The sequence below is a fragment of the Pseudorasbora parva genome, chromosome 16 (assembly GCF_024679245.1).
Source record: "Pseudorasbora parva isolate DD20220531a chromosome 16, ASM2467924v1, whole genome shotgun sequence".
Classification (NCBI taxonomy): Eukaryota; Metazoa; Chordata; class Actinopteri; order Cypriniformes; family Gobionidae; genus Pseudorasbora; species Pseudorasbora parva.
Window position 1 is genome coordinate 15,926,913 of NC_090187.1, and position 16,621 is coordinate 15,943,533.

Sequence of the window (16,621 nt, forward strand, 5' to 3'; positions counted from 1 at the left end):
TAGGAAGGATTCTGGTCATCCCAAACGTATTGCATTTAAGGATTCTGGAGGCCACAGTGCCAAGTGGAGCAGAAATATTTTTGTAACCTTGGCCAGATCTGAGCCGTGCCACAATTCTGTCTCTGAGCTCTTCAGGCAGTTCCTTTGACCTCATGATTCTCATTTGCTCTGACCTGCACTGTGAGCTGTAAGGTCTTATATAGACAGGTGTGTGGCTTTCCTAATCAAGTCCAATCAGTATAATCAAACACAGCTGGACTCAAATGAAGGTGTGGATCAAGGATGATCAGAAGAAATGGACAGCACCTGAGTTAAATATATGAGTGTCACAGCAAAGTCTCTGAATACTTAGGACCATGTGATATTTCAGTTTAGATTTTTATAAAAATCTGCAAAAATGTCAACAATTCTGTGTTTTTCTGTCAATATGTGGTGCTGTGTGTACATTAATGAGAAAAAAATTAACTTAAATGATTTTAGCAATTGGCTGCAATATAACAAATACTTTCCGTACCTACTATAATATATATATATATATATATATATATATATATATATATATATATATATATATATATATATATAATATATATATTTCAGTACTAATACTGTCATTTAATTTAAAAAGAATGTAAAGTAAACCTTGAATTTGTCTCTACCGCGACACAAGGTCTTTACCGCAACACCTAAATTTGCTGCGGTAAAGACATGTTGCGGTAATGACATTTTTGCTAATATTTTAGCTAATTGCAGCTAGCAAGGCCTACTACATTAGTTTTGACTCTTAGCATCTTAATATACAATAATTCAACAGTAATTTACATTTATTTTTTGAATGTAGTCCAAAATACACAGTTATTAAGCTGAATGGTAAGGACGCACAATAAATACTAGAGCAGAAAAGATCATGTTTACCTTATTTTTTTGGCATCTTCTGAGTGAGGTAGTGTAGTGGCCCAGTCTGTCAGCAATGTGCTCAAGTGATAATTTCTGTTTCTATAAAAACTAGACTTGTTTGTGTTTGATGACATTTCATAATAAAAGTTTTTTTTCATTGTTGCGGTAAGGACTCAAAAGTGTGGGACAGGCACATTTAGTTTAAAAAATCATAAAAATGATCAGTAAATAATACAAATAATTTTAAGATGATTTAAATGAATCTGTATATTAAACAAGTCCATTTGAAATAATATCAAATTTTAATTAAATTAGCTTATGTTATGTATCTCAACATTGAGACCACAGGTGTGGGACACTAACAAAAATGGTGTTTTGAGCTATAAACGCTTCATAATATTATATTAAATCACATTACTCAGTAATTATATTTTTTGTCAAGGTGTGTAATGGCACTGTGAATATATTTATAAAGCATTATATGACAAATTTTAACATAAATCTAAAATTTCACTGCTGGGACTTAAAAGTGCCCGTAGTTGCAGAAACACCCATATACAATTGCATATAAAATTGTATTTGGTGAACCTAGCTAGTTTTATGAACAGAATAGTGTAAAAATCGTTACGCTTATTAAGGCATTTTATTTAGAACCTTTTAGTGAACATTTACAATATGGATATGACAAGCATTCAATTCAACATTCAAACTCTTGTTCAACATCAGTCTTTGGTTGCAAATGCATTTGCTTCTTGTTGGGTAGTTTCCGCTCTCTGCTCCTCTAAGTCTGGCTTGAGGTCTTGATCTGGTGCAGATAGAGGTTTTCTGGCTGGCATAAATATAGGCCTGTATATATACACACCTCCCACCACTCCAACCAGAGTAGCAAATGCAATCTGATTAAAGGGAACCCGTCTTCCAAACATGATCTTATGTTATGAAGGAACAGAACATCCCATTCCTGAAAAGAAAAACAAAGCAAAAGAAAATTCGGTAGTCACTGCATACGTATATCTTGTACTTCTATACCAGCAGTTTATGGTATTTTTCGTAAGAATAAATTATGTGTAATTTTAGAATCTGTACATAGCAAGACAGATCACAGCATGTACATGAAGCTTATTTTCAGAAACATTATATGCCACCATTTCTTTTCTCACTCACCCTAATGTTTTCAATCTTTTCCAGTTATTTTAACTGCGTTTTAAAACTGTGGAGTTAAAACAAACACATGTAAGACAAGGACGAACGAGCGACTACGGCAACTCACGCAGGCCAAATACGACCGTGTTCATTTCCGCATTTTATTTTATTTTATTTTATTTTTTTCAACATACATTTATAATAACACGTGGCAGAACCTATTTTATGAACTACGAAACACGCTAATTAAAATGATTATAAGCATCATATATTAAGCGTTAAAAGACCTGCATTTATGTCCTTATTTCATATTCATGAGGTCACGTGGGCGGCTATGACCCAAGCAAACACGGAAATGTATCTAGTCTCCACATTTAAAGCAGTAAACACTCCGTAAAAGCGCCAGAAAATGAACATTTACAGTCGAAGCTAAAATGCTGAGCATTGAAGCCCTTTTGAGGTTTATGTGTAAACATGGAAAAGATTCGAGAGCGCTTCAAACAGAACAACCCCTCACGTGAATCAGTGAGACTGAGGAAGAGGAGCTCCATTCTGTACAGCACAGATGACAGGAGACCTCAAACACTTGGTAAGAATCCAGAACCTGGGATTACACTCACTTTAGAGTTAATGAGAAGAAAATCAAATACTAGATAATAACCATTGAATAGCATTAACAAAAAGTGGCAAGTAAGATTATATGACCTGTAAAATAAATAATAAGATTGCTTTCCATAAAAAGACATTTTAATGTACTTTATATCTAATCCAAACATTAATAAGGAATTACATTTTGAAATAATGAAGGTGATAATGATAAAGCTAATTAAATATATATATATATATATAAAGACAATTGACAGTATTTCCCTTCCAAAATTCACATTACTGCCCAAAGTGCCCATAATAAAAGCGTAGGCCTACAACATATTTTATAAATGTATTTAAATGTATCTACAACTAATAAAAAGTAATACTTCCATTATATTAATCAGCATTATATTAGCTATCAGTGACCCTGCTTTTACGATTTTGGCATCAGCCATAAAACCACATCGGTCTGGTTTCACAGACAAGGCTCCGATTAAGCCAGGATTAGGCCTTAGTTCAATTAAAACATTTAAATAGCTTTTATAATCATGTCTTAAAGGGATGGTTCATGAAAATTAGCCCATGATATTCTCAACCTTTAGCCATGGTGTGACTTTCTTCTTTCAGACAAATACTATCAGAGTTATATTAAAAAAAGTCCATTAAAGTGCATCTATCCATCATAACAGTGCTCCACGCAGCTCCGAGAGGTTAATAAAGGCCTTCTTAAGCGAAGCGATGTGCTTGTGTAAGAAAAATATCCATATTTAAAACAAATAGTTTTAAAAACAAACATGTACAAACTGTAATCTTTAACTTCAGCTAACTTTCATTTGTGTGTTTACGAGAGACTGGCATTCCAGCGTATGACGCACCGGTGAGAATATGTGAGAACCAAGTTTTGTTTTGCTCCATCCTCTGCACTTCTGTGTTTGTCACAGGAACTCATGCTACACCTGCGTCCTATGTCATACGCTGGAACACCAGTCTCTCGTGAACACGGGTACTTCTACACAGAAACAGCCACTCACAGCCATTATAACGATAGGAACAGCCAGGACATTTTTTATTGTAACTCCGATTGTATCTGTCTGAAAGAAGAATGTCATATACACCTAGGATGGCTTGAGGGTGAGTAAATCATGGGATACTTTGACATTTTTGGATGAACGATCCATTTAAGGGCCGTTTACGCCAGGAACGGTAACTATAAAGATAACATTAGTGTCCATACCAGAGGACGATTTCGTTCTGTTTATTTTAAGCGCATGCTTGTCTTGCTTAAATTCTGATTAGCTGTCAATGTTTCATCAGCTGGATCAAGTCAATCTGAAAGTGATTCCAACAATATCTGTTCTCAAAGCCATTATCATTATTATGGCTGTGGTGTAAACTCTGCTATTCTTTAATATTGAGAATGATATTATGAACTTTATTGGTCTTGGTGTTGGGGCCTTTAGAAAAAAACATTACTGGTGTGAATCTTAAGACAAAAGACACTGACATGTTTTAAGAGCAAGTTGCTTTCAGTTAAAACAGCTTAAATATGCATTTTAGTCTGGGACTAGCTTAAGCCTCGTCTGTGACACCTGGGGATTGTCTTCTACTATCTGTCATTTCTGCAGAATTCTTTGGCATCAGTGTCACAGTTTTCATCATCATATTCCGTCTGCTCAACTGCCTCCTGGTTCAGACCAGCTTCGTCCCAGATGAGTACTGGCAGTCGCTTGAGATTTCCCATCAAATGGTCTTCAGATATCCTTGCTTATGACCTGAACTGCAAAAATAGTTGTTCAATTTGAATATAACACTGTAAATGAGATCCTTAACCTGTTTCTCACTTATGGGTACGAGACCTGGGAATGGAAAGAAGGCCTCCGAGGATACTCTTATCCTCTCCTGTTTGCTCTGATGTATAAACTCCTGTATCTGATGAATTATGACACAGCATATCTATTGGTAAGACTTCAGTGTATTATACTGACAGGAAGCGTAATGTTTCCTTAACATGAATACCTGTTTCTGCAGGTGTTTTTGCCGCGCGTTTTCCAGGCACTCCTGGCTGCATATGCCGATGTGAAGCTGTATCACCTCGTTCTACAGTGGGAAACTCCAGATGTGGCCAAATGGACAGTAAGATGATGTAGCTTGCCTTGCTAATCAAATATGAGGCAGATACACATGCATTACGTTTGAATGCCTTGTGTTCGTTCCACTGTTCTGCTGTGTTTTCCTAAGTGTTTCTGTCAGCTGTGTTCATGGTTCACCTGGTACTGCTGCAGTCGGACTCTGACCAACACCATGGAAACGGTTCTGACCACACTGGCGCTTTGCTTTTACCCGTTACCCGGCTCCAAAATGCACAACAGGTGTATAATTTAGTATCTCATCTACACACTAGAGCTGCACGATTCTGGATTAATTGACAAGTAAAATGAAAATAACATGTAATTTTCTAGTGGTTATGACAAAATTAATTGCTGCAGTCTGTATGTTATATTATTTTTTTGTTGTTGTAAAAATCCGTTTCAATGAAAGAGCCACTCATGAATAGTGATGAATCAGCGTTTTTGAACGAATCTCTTGGGCCCTATCAAACACCCGGCACAGTTATCAATTTAGCCTCCTGCGCCATGTTGTTTAAATAGGAAATGCACTCGCACCCATCTGTTTCGCCCATCTGGTATGAAAACCAGGTGTGCTCAGGCGCATTGTTGGCATGTTGCTATTTTGAGGCAACTGAAAATGACTGTGCCATTGACCAACAAATAACTGGTCCAAAGTAAATAGAGCAATATTTTTTTTTGTAAAGGCGTGTTAGTAATATGCACCTATAGGGTGTATTAGGCGGCTTATTACACACAGGAGGGCAGCTAAACACAAACATTTTTAAATATTTAAAATAAAATGATTCCTCTCTGTAGAAGTGTTCAGTCTTTCTGCTTGCAAATTCCACAATGTAAATAGCAAACCCAATGGCTTTTAAAGGAAATGGGAGATTAGACTCTGTTTATTGCACATTATTGCCCCCAAAACACACCCATGACTCATTAAGAGACTATGTACTAGGGGTGTCCCCAACTAAGGATTTACACATTCAAATCAGAATTTTCGAATCTCTCTATGGTCGACTGATAGTCGAATCATCTATGCGTGTGTAAATCATAGACCGGGAAAAAATAAATGGTATAAACGGGTTGGGAAGGGCAGGACACTAGTCAGTAGGAGGCTATTTTTATTTTACTTTACACACGACACACAGCCACCACTTTTAATAAAGTGATCAAAACTATAAACTACACAGTCGTATATGTGTTCGAATTTTAAAGCCGCGGCGCGTCCGGTGCGAAGCTCAGTGCCCTTAAAGGGGCAATCGCTCTGTGCCGCGACACTTCTTTATAACACTAATATTGAGCACCCCCATATTGCCTAAAATGGTATGATGCTCGTTTCAGAACACCCGCGAAGATTCGACCATGAGATCAGTGGTCGAATCCGGTCCTACATATCGATGCATCGGATCTTCGACTATTAGGGGTCACCCCTACTATGTACTTTGGCCCTTTGGACCATGTACCTGGCACACCGACCATTTTTTTCTAAAAGAATCGGGATAGGACTCGGACCGAAATCATGTTCATGGATGCGGTTATTTAGTTACTGTAGTATGAAGCAGAGCAGGACCGTGTTTGTGGAGCTGAGCAAGGCTGCTGGAGCGATTGTTAAGCAACACACGGCTAGTGAGAGGCGGGACTTTTATTATGACGGAACACAGTCGCCGCCACCATTTTCGCTTTTCCGGTCATGAGTGTGAGGTAACGCAGCTCTGTTGATCATATTAGATGCATTTAAGTGTGTTTAAAATGGTGTTATGACGTTACTCTGTGCGTTCGCTCAGCGGCTGCTGTGACGCTTGTTCACACTGCTAAGAGTAAAGCGTTTTTCTGCAGAATAAAACCGGAAACCGAGGGTAACGCAGATATGACGCAATTGACTCCCTTCAGATGTCCCGGTTCCTTGGTTAAAATAGCAATTTTCTCACAATTTACAAATAGTTGGAAACATTTGGGATGTTGTAAGAACTCAACCGAACAGAATATATATCACTGATCTAGTGTTTTTTGGATATTTTACTGCAAAAAATCCTACATAGTGCACCATAAATCATGCAGCTCTACTACACATTATTGCTCAAACTCTTCAGAGACTTAAAGATGGATTTATTTTTCGGTTCTCTCCTTTTTAGCTGGAAGTATTTGTGTCTGGTGTCCTTGGCCATAGTCATCCGTCCCACAGCTCTGATTGTCTGGCTTCCTCTGCTGCTCTATCATTTCTGTGGGGAACAGAACAAGCTGAAGCTCATCATACAGCGCTACATTCCCATTGCGTACATGTTATATTTGTTTTTTTTTGTAAGTTTGGATACCAGTGATTAATCTATGTTAGTTCTTGAATGTTTCCATCATTTGTGCAGGGCTCTTGCACTGACCGTCTCGATGCTGATAGACTCTGTGTTCTACGGAAAGGTATTTTTTACTGCTATTCACAGACTTGATTGCAAAAATAATGTGTATTGGTCTACTGAGCAAAAAGAACAAGACAACAAATTTGTGACCCTGGACCACAAAACCAGTCACAAGTCACACTGTATGGGTCAAAATTATCGATTTTTCTTTTGTGCTATAAATCATTAGGATATTAAGTCAAATTTGTACATTTCCTACCGTAAATATATGTATTATTATTAGTAATAGGGCTGTGCGATATTGAAGAAAAATGTGATGTGCGATATCTTCTTAAATAATGCGATATTCGATACGATATTGCTATAGTGTGTAAAATCTATTTAAATTATATATTAAGAAAGTATTTAAAAACTGAGAATGATATTATTTATGGGTTTCACATTCTTTCTGGGAAAAGAAAGCATTGCTACAACTTCTAAAAGTGACCAGCAGTGTTATAGCAAAAATGTATGTCACAAATATGACAGTATCATTTTAACATCAATGTAAACAAACAAAAAAATGTAATCCAAATATTTAAATACTAAAAACGTTTTGCTTGACTTGGTTCGATATATAGTTATATATATATAGTTATAGTTATAGATATATATATATAGTTATATCAACATAAAACTTAACATCAAGAACATGCAGGTAAACAAAGACTCAAACTAGGGGTTGACGATTATTTTTTATTAATCTTAGTTTAAAAAAAATAGAAACAGTAGTCTTCATATGAATTAAATACACACTGATACATAAAGTGCGCTGTGTGTTTCAAATAGAAGACAGCGCAAGACTGCAAGGAATGTTATTCTTATAACAAAGAATGAAGCATACTGAATATCCTGTTACATTTGTGCGAATGAGTTCATTTTTTTCATTTTTTTTTGTAATAGCATATTTTTGATAGTTTCTGAAAAAGTTCCGTTCAGTTTTATTGAGACAAAGGTAATTCCATAGGAATCATAAGTGACAGTCGTGCCCAGTACACTTTTCACAATGTTGAAGTAAGCTATTAAAATCCTTCAGATATTGCGCGCCCTTACGATATTCATATTGCGACATGTACCTTTGCGATATTTCGATATATTGCACAGCCCTGATTAATAATATATGTGTCGCTAATGACTTCATTTGAACAACTTTAAAGGTGATTTTCTCAATATTTCGATTTTTTTAGCACCCTCAGATTCCAGATTTTCAAATAGTTGTATTTCGACCAAACATTATCCTATGCTAAGAAACCATACAATAAAGAAAAATTATTTATTAAGCTTTAAGATGATGTATAAATCCCAATTTCAAAAAATGACCCATATGACTGGTTTTGTGGTCCAGGGTCACATTTGTTGATAATTATTTCAAACACTAGCTGTTTTGGAGAAACAGTGTTGATTACAGAGTCCATAAAGATCATCCTAAGGTTATATTTTGATTTATCAAACCTAAATCAAAAGATGCGAATCAGTGTAATTTCAATATATTAATATAATATTATTATAGTATTTATTAATATTTAGAATTTATCTGTTAGATTCATTCATTTTATTTTAAGTTTTTGTGATTTTTATGTGCTTTTGTCATTATCATTTTTATTTCTAACTTTTTTTTATTTATTCAGTTTTAGATAAAATAAACTATTACACTAAAATGTATTTGCATTTCTAATTGAATCTATTTCAGTTTAATTTTTAAATAACAATTTAAAAAAAAGTTTTAGTTAAGAATAACAGTGACATGAGTAAGGAACTGCATTTTGGATACAAATAATAGTATTTTATTAGGATATCTTGCACTGAATATAATGCTATTAAAAACAGTATTGAATAATGAGATTATCACCAACAAAATCAAAAGCGTTAGTATTTTGACTAATAAAAAGAATTAAAGAGGAAAATGTGCTTAATTATTAATATTTATAAAAAATAAAAATATTTACAGTGTCTTTCGAAAGTATTCGGCCCCCTTGAACTTTGCGACCTTTTGCCACATTTCAGGCTTCAAACATAAAGATATAAAACTGTCATTTTTTGTGAAGAATCAACAACAAGTGGGACACAATCATGAAGTGGAACGAAATTTATTGGATATTTCAAACTTTTTTAACAAATCAAAAACTGAATAATTGGGCGTGTAAAATTATTCAGCCCCCTTAATTTAATACTTTGTAGCGCCACCTTTTGCTGCGATTACAGCTGTAAGTCGCTTGGGGTATGTCTCTATCGGTTTTGCACATCAAGAGACTGACATTTTTGCCCATTCCTCCTTGCAGAACAGCTCGAGCTCAGTGAGGTTGGATGGAGAGCGTTTGTGAACAGCAGTTTTCAGTTCTTTCCACAGATTCTCGATTGGATTCAGGCCTGGACTTTGACTCGGCCATTCTAACACCTGGATATGTTTATTTTTGAACCATTCCATTGTAGATTTTGCTTTGTTTTGGATCATTGTCTTGTTGGAAGACAAATCTCCGTCCCAGTCTCAGGTCTTTTGCAGACTCCATCAGGTTTTCTTCCAGAATGGTCCTGTATTTGGCTCCATCCATCATCCCATCAATTTTAACCATCTTCCCTGTCCCTGCTGAAGAAAAGCAGGCCCAAACCATGATGCTGCCACCACCATGTTTAACGGTGGGGATGGTGTGTTCAGGGTGATGAGCTGTGTTGCTTTTATGCCAAACATAACGTTTTGCATTGTTGCCAAAAAGTTCAATTTTGGTTTCATCTGACCAGAGCACCTTCTTCTACATGTTTGGTGTGTCTCCCAGGTGGCTTGTGGCAAACTAAACAACACTTTTTATGGATATCTTTAAGAAATGGCTTTCTTCTTGCCACTCTTCCAGAAAGGCCAGATTTGTGCAGTATACGACTGATTGTTGTCCTATGGACAGAGTCTCCCACCTCAGCTGTAGATCTCTGCAGTTCATCCAGAGTGATCATGGGCCTCTTGGCTGCATCTCTGATCAGTCTTCTCCTTGTATGAGCTGAAAGTTTAGAGGGACGGCCAGGTCTTGGTAGATTTGCAGTGGTCTGATACTCCTTCCATTTCAATATTATCTCTTGCACAGTGCTCCATGGGATGTTTAAAGCTTGGGAAATCTTTTTGTATCCAAATCCGGCTTTAAACTTCTCCACAACAGTATCTCTGACCTGCCTGGCGTGTTCCTTGTTCTTCATGATGCTCTCTGCGCTTTAAACGGACCTCTGAGACTATCACAGTGCAGGTGCATTTATACGGAGACTTGATTACACACAGGTGGATTCTATTTATCATCATTAGTCATTTAGGTCAACAATGGATCATTCAGAGATCCTCACTGAACTTCTGGAGAGAGTTTGCTGCACTGAAAGTCAAGGGGCCGAATAATTTAGCACGCCCAATTTTTCAGTTTTTGATTTGTTAAAAAAAGTTTGAAATATCCAATAAATTTCATTCCACTCCATGATTGTGTCCCCCTTGTTGTTGATTCTTCACAAAAAAATAGTTATATATCTTTGTTTGAAGCCTGAAATGTGGCAAAAGTTTGCAAAGTTCAAGGGAGCCGAATACTTTCACGAGGCACTGTAGTTTATTAAGGGGATGAAATATGTCCCTGACATGTTCTTGACAGTCTTTATGAGATTTACGCATTTAGGTTTATTTTTCAATAAATTACCGAAACTGAAAACACGAAGCTTTCAGGCATAGAACAAAGTATGAATTGCATCTATCATCAGACTTACCTTCATGTGTTTGTATTTCTGAAGTGTATTCTGGTCCAGTGGAATTTCCTGAAGTTTAATGTGCTGCACAATGTGGCAGAGTTTTATGGAGCTCATCCATGGCACTGGTACTTCACTCAGGGTCTGCCGGTCGTGATCGGACCTCACATGCCGCTCTTCATGCACGGATGTTCACTGGCCACCAAAAAGCACAGAATCCTGCTAATAACCATCTTATGGACTACAGCCATTTACAGGTGCACTGAGAAAATCTTAATGCTTATCTAGCGACAACACATCCTATACAGAGGCCAAGATGCCATAGCACTGTTAGCAACTTCTGCATGGACAAAATCTAATCTGTTTTATTTAGCTCATGAAATGTGCTTTTTACAGTTTACTCGCTCACAAGGAGTTCCGGTTTATCTATCCAGTGTTGCCATTCTGTATGATATTTTGCGGTGAGTATTTCTGCCTGAGTATTTAGCAGTTTGTGCAGATTTGAAATCGTCCTGAAGGTCTTCATGCGCTCTTACTGACAGGTATATCTCTAGCGAAGCTACAAGCATGGAGGAAAACTGCTGCTGGGGCACTGCTTCTGCTCAATCTGTTTCCTGCCTTGTATACGGGTTTAATTCACCAGCGTGGATCTCTGGATGTCATGCATGACCTGCAACGACTGTGTAACATCAGCGACTCCCAGAACTCACCTGAGCTGCTGTTCCTCATGCCCTGTCACTCCACACCACTGTACAGGTGAGCATCTACATATTCAAAATACGAATGTTAGAAAACAACTTTTCACGCTTTTAGGGCTCGTATAGTATGATGTAGTACAAATATGGAGAAAAAAACACTTTATTCAGAGGTCCAAAATGAACGAACATGCAATTTGGTGCAGTTGCTGATATTAATATGACCAAAAATAAGCTTGGGATGAAAATCAGTGAGATCTTTATAACAGTATAGCGTCTATTTACATAAAATGCATATACATCTATTGTCAGTCTATATCTGCCTTAGCAAGTTGATGTTTAAATGCTTAGTTTTATGGTCAAAGCTCTTAAAACATAATGCAAATCAATACAGTGATGACTGAGGGATGAACAAATAAACGTTCCTCAAAGCCATGATGTATCATATTTGATACTCTTTGAACATTATTTTTCTGTATGTGGCGTATGGATAGTCAAGTAAACCTACACTCACCTTATTATTATGAACACCATACTATTACTGTGTTTGACCCCCTTTCGCTTTCAGAACTGCCTTAATTCTACATGGCATTGATTCAACAAGGTGCTGAAAGCATTCTTTAGAAATGTTGGCCCATATTGATAGAATAGCATCTTGCAGTTAATGGAGATTTGTGGGATTCACATCCAGGGCACGAAGCTCCCGTTCCACCACATCCCAAAGATGCTCTATTGGGTTGAGATCTGGTGACTCTGAGGGGCCATTTTAGTACAAAGAACTCATTGTCATGTTCAAGAAACCAATTTGAAATGATTTGAGCTTTGTGACATGGTGCATTATCCGGCTGGAAGTAGCCATCCGAGGATGGGAGATGAGTGGTACCCGGTGGGGTCTTCTGCTGTTGTATCCCATCCACCTCAAGGTTGTGCGTGTTGTGGCTTCACAAATGCTTTGCTGCATACCTTGGTTGTAATGAGTGGTTATTTTAGCCAAAGTTGCTCTTCTATCAGCTTGTATCAGTCAGCCCATTCTCTTCTGACCTCTAACATCACCAACAACCATGCCACACTCAAAGTTGCTTAAATTACCTTTCTTTCCCATGCTGACATTCAGTTTGGAGTTCAGAAGATTGTCTTGACCAGGACAACACCCTTGAAGCAATTACCATGTGATTGGCTGATTAGATAATTGCATTAATGAGAAATTGAACAGATGTTCCTAATAATTCTTTAGGTGAGTGTAAATTGCTTCAGTCCAGTGTGTTCATCTCTAAAGGGTTACTTTAGATTCTGTCATTAATTCCTCTCACTCATGTCATTCCAAACCCGTAAGACCTTTGTTCATCTTTGGAACACTATCTACTAATGAAGATATTTTTTATTAAATCCAAGAGCTCTCATGCCCCTCCTCAAGGCTCCGAAAGGTATTAAAGGGGTGGTTCCGTGTTTTTTTTCTAGACTTGGTTGTGTTTACGGGGCGCAGGAACACATGTCTTAATACTTTTTTCTTTAATACTTTTTTAAAAGGACAGTCTCCACTGTCCTTTTAACGGCTCGTTTGCTTCCTGCTTCTATGAAGCCCATCCCTGTATCCCTGTGTTCATGTATTTATATTCGCTTAAGTGCCAAGCACAGGTTGTCCGGAAACGCCACGCCTAGAAGTCACATCTACAGTGACTAGCAAGGGTTTATGATGTCACCAACCCGGGAAGAAGCTTGTTGTAGTCCAAACCGGCTGTTTTTGTAGGCAATAAACTGCCATAACTTTAAAAGACAATATCTCCGTTTGCATTGAACTTTCAGCGCTGTAACTTTGCAGATACTGTTTATGCTCAAGCAGCAACATTACACACTAACTAAAGTTAAAAAAGTGAAATTGCATGCAACCACACCTTTAAAAACATCAAACAGTCCATGATTCTGGTGGTTCAACCTTAATTTTATGAAGTGTGACGAGAATACTTTTTGTGTGCAAAAACAACTTTATTCAACAATTTCATTCTAGCCTGTGTCTGTCTCCTACACAGTTAAAACAGTGCAACACTTTCAAGTTCTACAGCAGCAGATGTTGTTCATGTGAGCACCATGATACATGCGTGCGTTGATGACGCAGGAGCTGCTCTGTTTTTACAACGTAAACTATGTAGGACACTGGCACAGGCTAGAACGAAATTGTTGAATAAAGTCACATGGCAAACCGGCCTTGCTGCTTGTCAAAGTTTGTTTTTGAGTACAAAAAGTATTTTCGTCGCTTCATAAAATGATGAATTGAGGAATCAACTTTTCCTTGAGCTTTTGATATATAAAAGGTCATGGTAATATAAGAATATCCTGTAAGTTTCAGAGCTGAAAACATCCTTGTTAGTTAAAGAAAAGCTTTTATAGACACCAGGCTCAGCAAACGGTCCTGCGCGTCAAAAACGTTTACGAGCCCTGTGATCGAGGTAATCATTCTGGTTGCTGCTTCTCCCTCACTCTCTCCCCTCTGTTATGTGAATTGAACTGACAGGGGAGCTTAAGCTCATTAAATATGCAAATATTATCCAATCCTAGCCGTGGATGTTTACTTCCAAGTCTCCAGTGTCACGCCCATCAAAACCCAGCGTTTTGGAGAGAGCCTCAAAACCAGTGTAGAAAATAGCCTATTACTTATTAGTTATGATGTTTTTGAATGTAAAAACCACACTGACACCATTAGATGACCTCAGACAACAGTATCATTTTTTTTTAAGCCAGTTCATGACACCTTTAAAGGGATAGTTCACTTTAAAATGAAAATTCTGTCATCATTTGCTTACCCTCAAGTTGTTTCAAACCTGTATGAATTTCTTTCTTCAGCTGAACATAAGGGAAGATATTTTGAAGAATTTAAGTAACCAAACAGTTAACTGGAGCCATTGACTTCCATAGTATTTTTTTTTCCTACTATTGAAGTCAATGGCTCTAGTTAACTGTTTGGTTACTGACATTCTTCAAAATATCTTCCCCTGTGTTCAGCTGAAGAAAGAAATTCATACAGGTTTGAAACAACTTGAGGGTGAGTAAAGGATGACAGAATTTTAATTTTAAAGTGAACTATCCCTTTAAAGTTTAACCACTGGAGTGAGTCACATGGTCTATGGAGGGATAAAAGAGTTATCGGATTTCATCAAAAATATCTTCATTTGTGTTCCGAAGATGAACAAAGGTCTTACAGGTTTGGAACGACATGAGAGTGAGTAATTAACCCTTAAATGCATAACTCAGCTCTTAGTGAGCCGAGACGTCATTCACTACGCTTTAGAAATTAGACATCAATTTTCTTAGTATTCCTCAATCAATTCATTTTAAACAATATAACAAGAAAAAATAAATACAATTTAGAAGAATGCCTGGTGTCCCATTTTGTTGTTGTTAAACCTGTATAGGGGTGGTTCATGAACCGAGGGGTGTAAAAGTATATAATTTTTTTCTGCCCAACAATAATGAATTCTTGATACCTGAATAAGTGCAATTTACATTTATTCAACAAGGTGACAATGTCTGATACACAATGATGAAGTCATGTTTCACTCATAGTTACCATACTAAACAAAAAGAACAGAAAGTATCATCAGCAAACATTGAAAAGACCAAGCACTGAACGCAATCAAATATTAGTGTCACTGTCACCTGATGATGGATCTGGTGAAGAAGCTTTCAGCGATCAAAATATTAATTTGAAGAAGGTGAAAATGATAGTTTTGAGAATATGTTTGAGATCGTGAATAAGAGCCAGCAGATGCTGAATGTACTGGTAAATGTTTGACAGCGATGACGCTATCAAAGAAATCTGCTCAAAATGAACACTTCCAAGCTCCAGAAGGTAACGAAATATGCTTTATTTTATTCTTCTGTAATTGTTACTCTAATATCAGGATAGTTTTATATGGTAGAGATCCATCCATGTTAGTTATAGATCTGGGTCGCCAAAGACCTGAATATGTAATAATGATTGGCGAAACATTCATGCATTTAAGGGTTAATGACAGAATTTTCATTTTTGGGTGAACTAACTCTTTAAATATTACTAGCAATATAAAAGTAAAACAACTATCAATTAGATGACTGAAGGCATATAGTAGATTGTACACAAAACAGGGTTTTCAGCAAAGTTTTGATCATGTCGATCATTTAGAAGCCTTATAAATCGCATATCAAATGTATGATACAGTAGGCATAGGGTTGAGGCAAAAAGATGTGACATCATGGTTCCCCATATGTTTTCCAGTCACCTGCACTGTCCACTCAAACTGCGTTTCCTGGAATGCCCACCTGATCTTACAGGAAATGAGGAGTATGTGGATGAAGCAGCCGTATTCTTCTCTAACCCTCTTCACTGGCTCAGGACATCCTATCCATCTCAGTCGACGTTACCTTCACATATAGTGCTGTTTGACTCCCTGGAAAAGGTAAAAGATCAAAAGCAATAAAACGCGGCTAAACATCACAATACTTGATGTTTACATTTACTGAGGAAAACTGAGGTGGTACTTCCCTGCAAAAGTCATAAATCCAGTTTCTCATGTGATTTGAGGGATCATTTTTGTTTGGAGCACAAATGCTGCAGGACCTACAGTTTCATATTTAGTTTTTAGAGGCTTTTTTAAAATACTTGACTTGTTTTCTTGAGACTAATTTTGTTTCTTTCTCTTTTAGGGGATTGCAGCATTCCTGGAGGACAACCGATTCACCAAACAAGCTGAAATATTCCACACTCATTTTCCTGAAGGTCAAGTGGGAAAGAACATATTAATATACACCAGAGAATCTGGACTGAAGATGAATTAATTTGTATGGTTTGAAGATGTACAACTGATCGCAAACTTATATAAAGACTTGTTTATTTTTGCATTGTCTCTTTAATTTCACAGCAGAATCACAAACACTTTTCTAGTGTAAGATCTAGATCTGTTTTTTAGCTTAATTTGTCAAAGCAAGAGGACAATTATCAATAAATGAGCATAGAAAGACTTTTATTCTACAGTTTAAGTGCAACATTAAGCAGTTAAGTGCATTTGTGTTCAATTACATTAGAGCAGATGCCTAGTGCATTTTACAGCTGTTT

The 16,621-nt window shown here is 36.9% G+C and overlaps 2 protein-coding genes across 2 annotated transcripts; one reads left to right on the forward strand and one right to left on the reverse strand.

Moving 5' to 3' along the window:
* Positions 1-1,502: 1,502 nt before the first annotated feature.
* Positions 1,503-2,224, reverse strand: LOC137043514 (protein PIGBOS1). The gene is made up of 2 exons (XM_067419819.1): positions 2,062-2,224; positions 1,503-1,858 (listed from the first exon to the last, which is right to left on the reverse strand). Exon 2 carries the CDS (start codon positions 1,821-1,823, stop codon positions 1,620-1,622), a length of 204 nt encoding a protein of 67 aa, XP_067275920.1. The 5' UTR covers positions 1,824-1,858; positions 2,062-2,224; the 3' UTR covers positions 1,503-1,619.
* Positions 2,225-2,370: 146 nt separating this feature from the next.
* On the forward strand, positions 2,371-16,404 carry pigb (phosphatidylinositol glycan anchor biosynthesis, class B). The gene is made up of 12 exons (XM_067419820.1): positions 2,371-2,629; positions 4,257-4,386; positions 4,473-4,590; positions 4,660-4,764; positions 4,870-5,000; positions 6,878-7,018; positions 7,106-7,157; positions 10,886-11,097; positions 11,237-11,301; positions 11,383-11,596; positions 15,785-15,965; positions 16,213-16,404. The coding sequence occupies exons 1-12, from the start codon at positions 2,515-2,517 to the stop codon at positions 16,342-16,344; spliced, it is 1,596 nt and encodes a 531-aa protein (XP_067275921.1). The 5' UTR covers positions 2,371-2,514; the 3' UTR covers positions 16,345-16,404.
* Positions 16,405-16,621: the final 217 nt, after the last annotated feature.

Excerpts from the sequence above, each read along its gene's own strand:
- LOC137043514 (XM_067419819.1), bottom strand. The coding sequence starts at position 1,823 with ATGTTTGGAAGACGGGTTCCCTTTAATCAGATTGCATTTGCTACTCTG.
- pigb (XM_067419820.1), top strand. The coding sequence starts at position 2,515 with ATGGAAAAGATTCGAGAGCGCTTCAAACAGAACAACCCCTCACGTGAA. Across the intron at positions 2,630-4,256 it reads CAGGAGACCTCAAACACTTG|AATTCTTTGGCATCAGTGTC; the intron begins GTAAGAATCCAG and ends TCATTTCTGCAG. Across the intron at positions 11,302-11,382 it reads ATTCTGTATGATATTTTGCG|GTATATCTCTAGCGAAGCTA; the intron begins GTGAGTATTTCT and ends TCTTACTGACAG.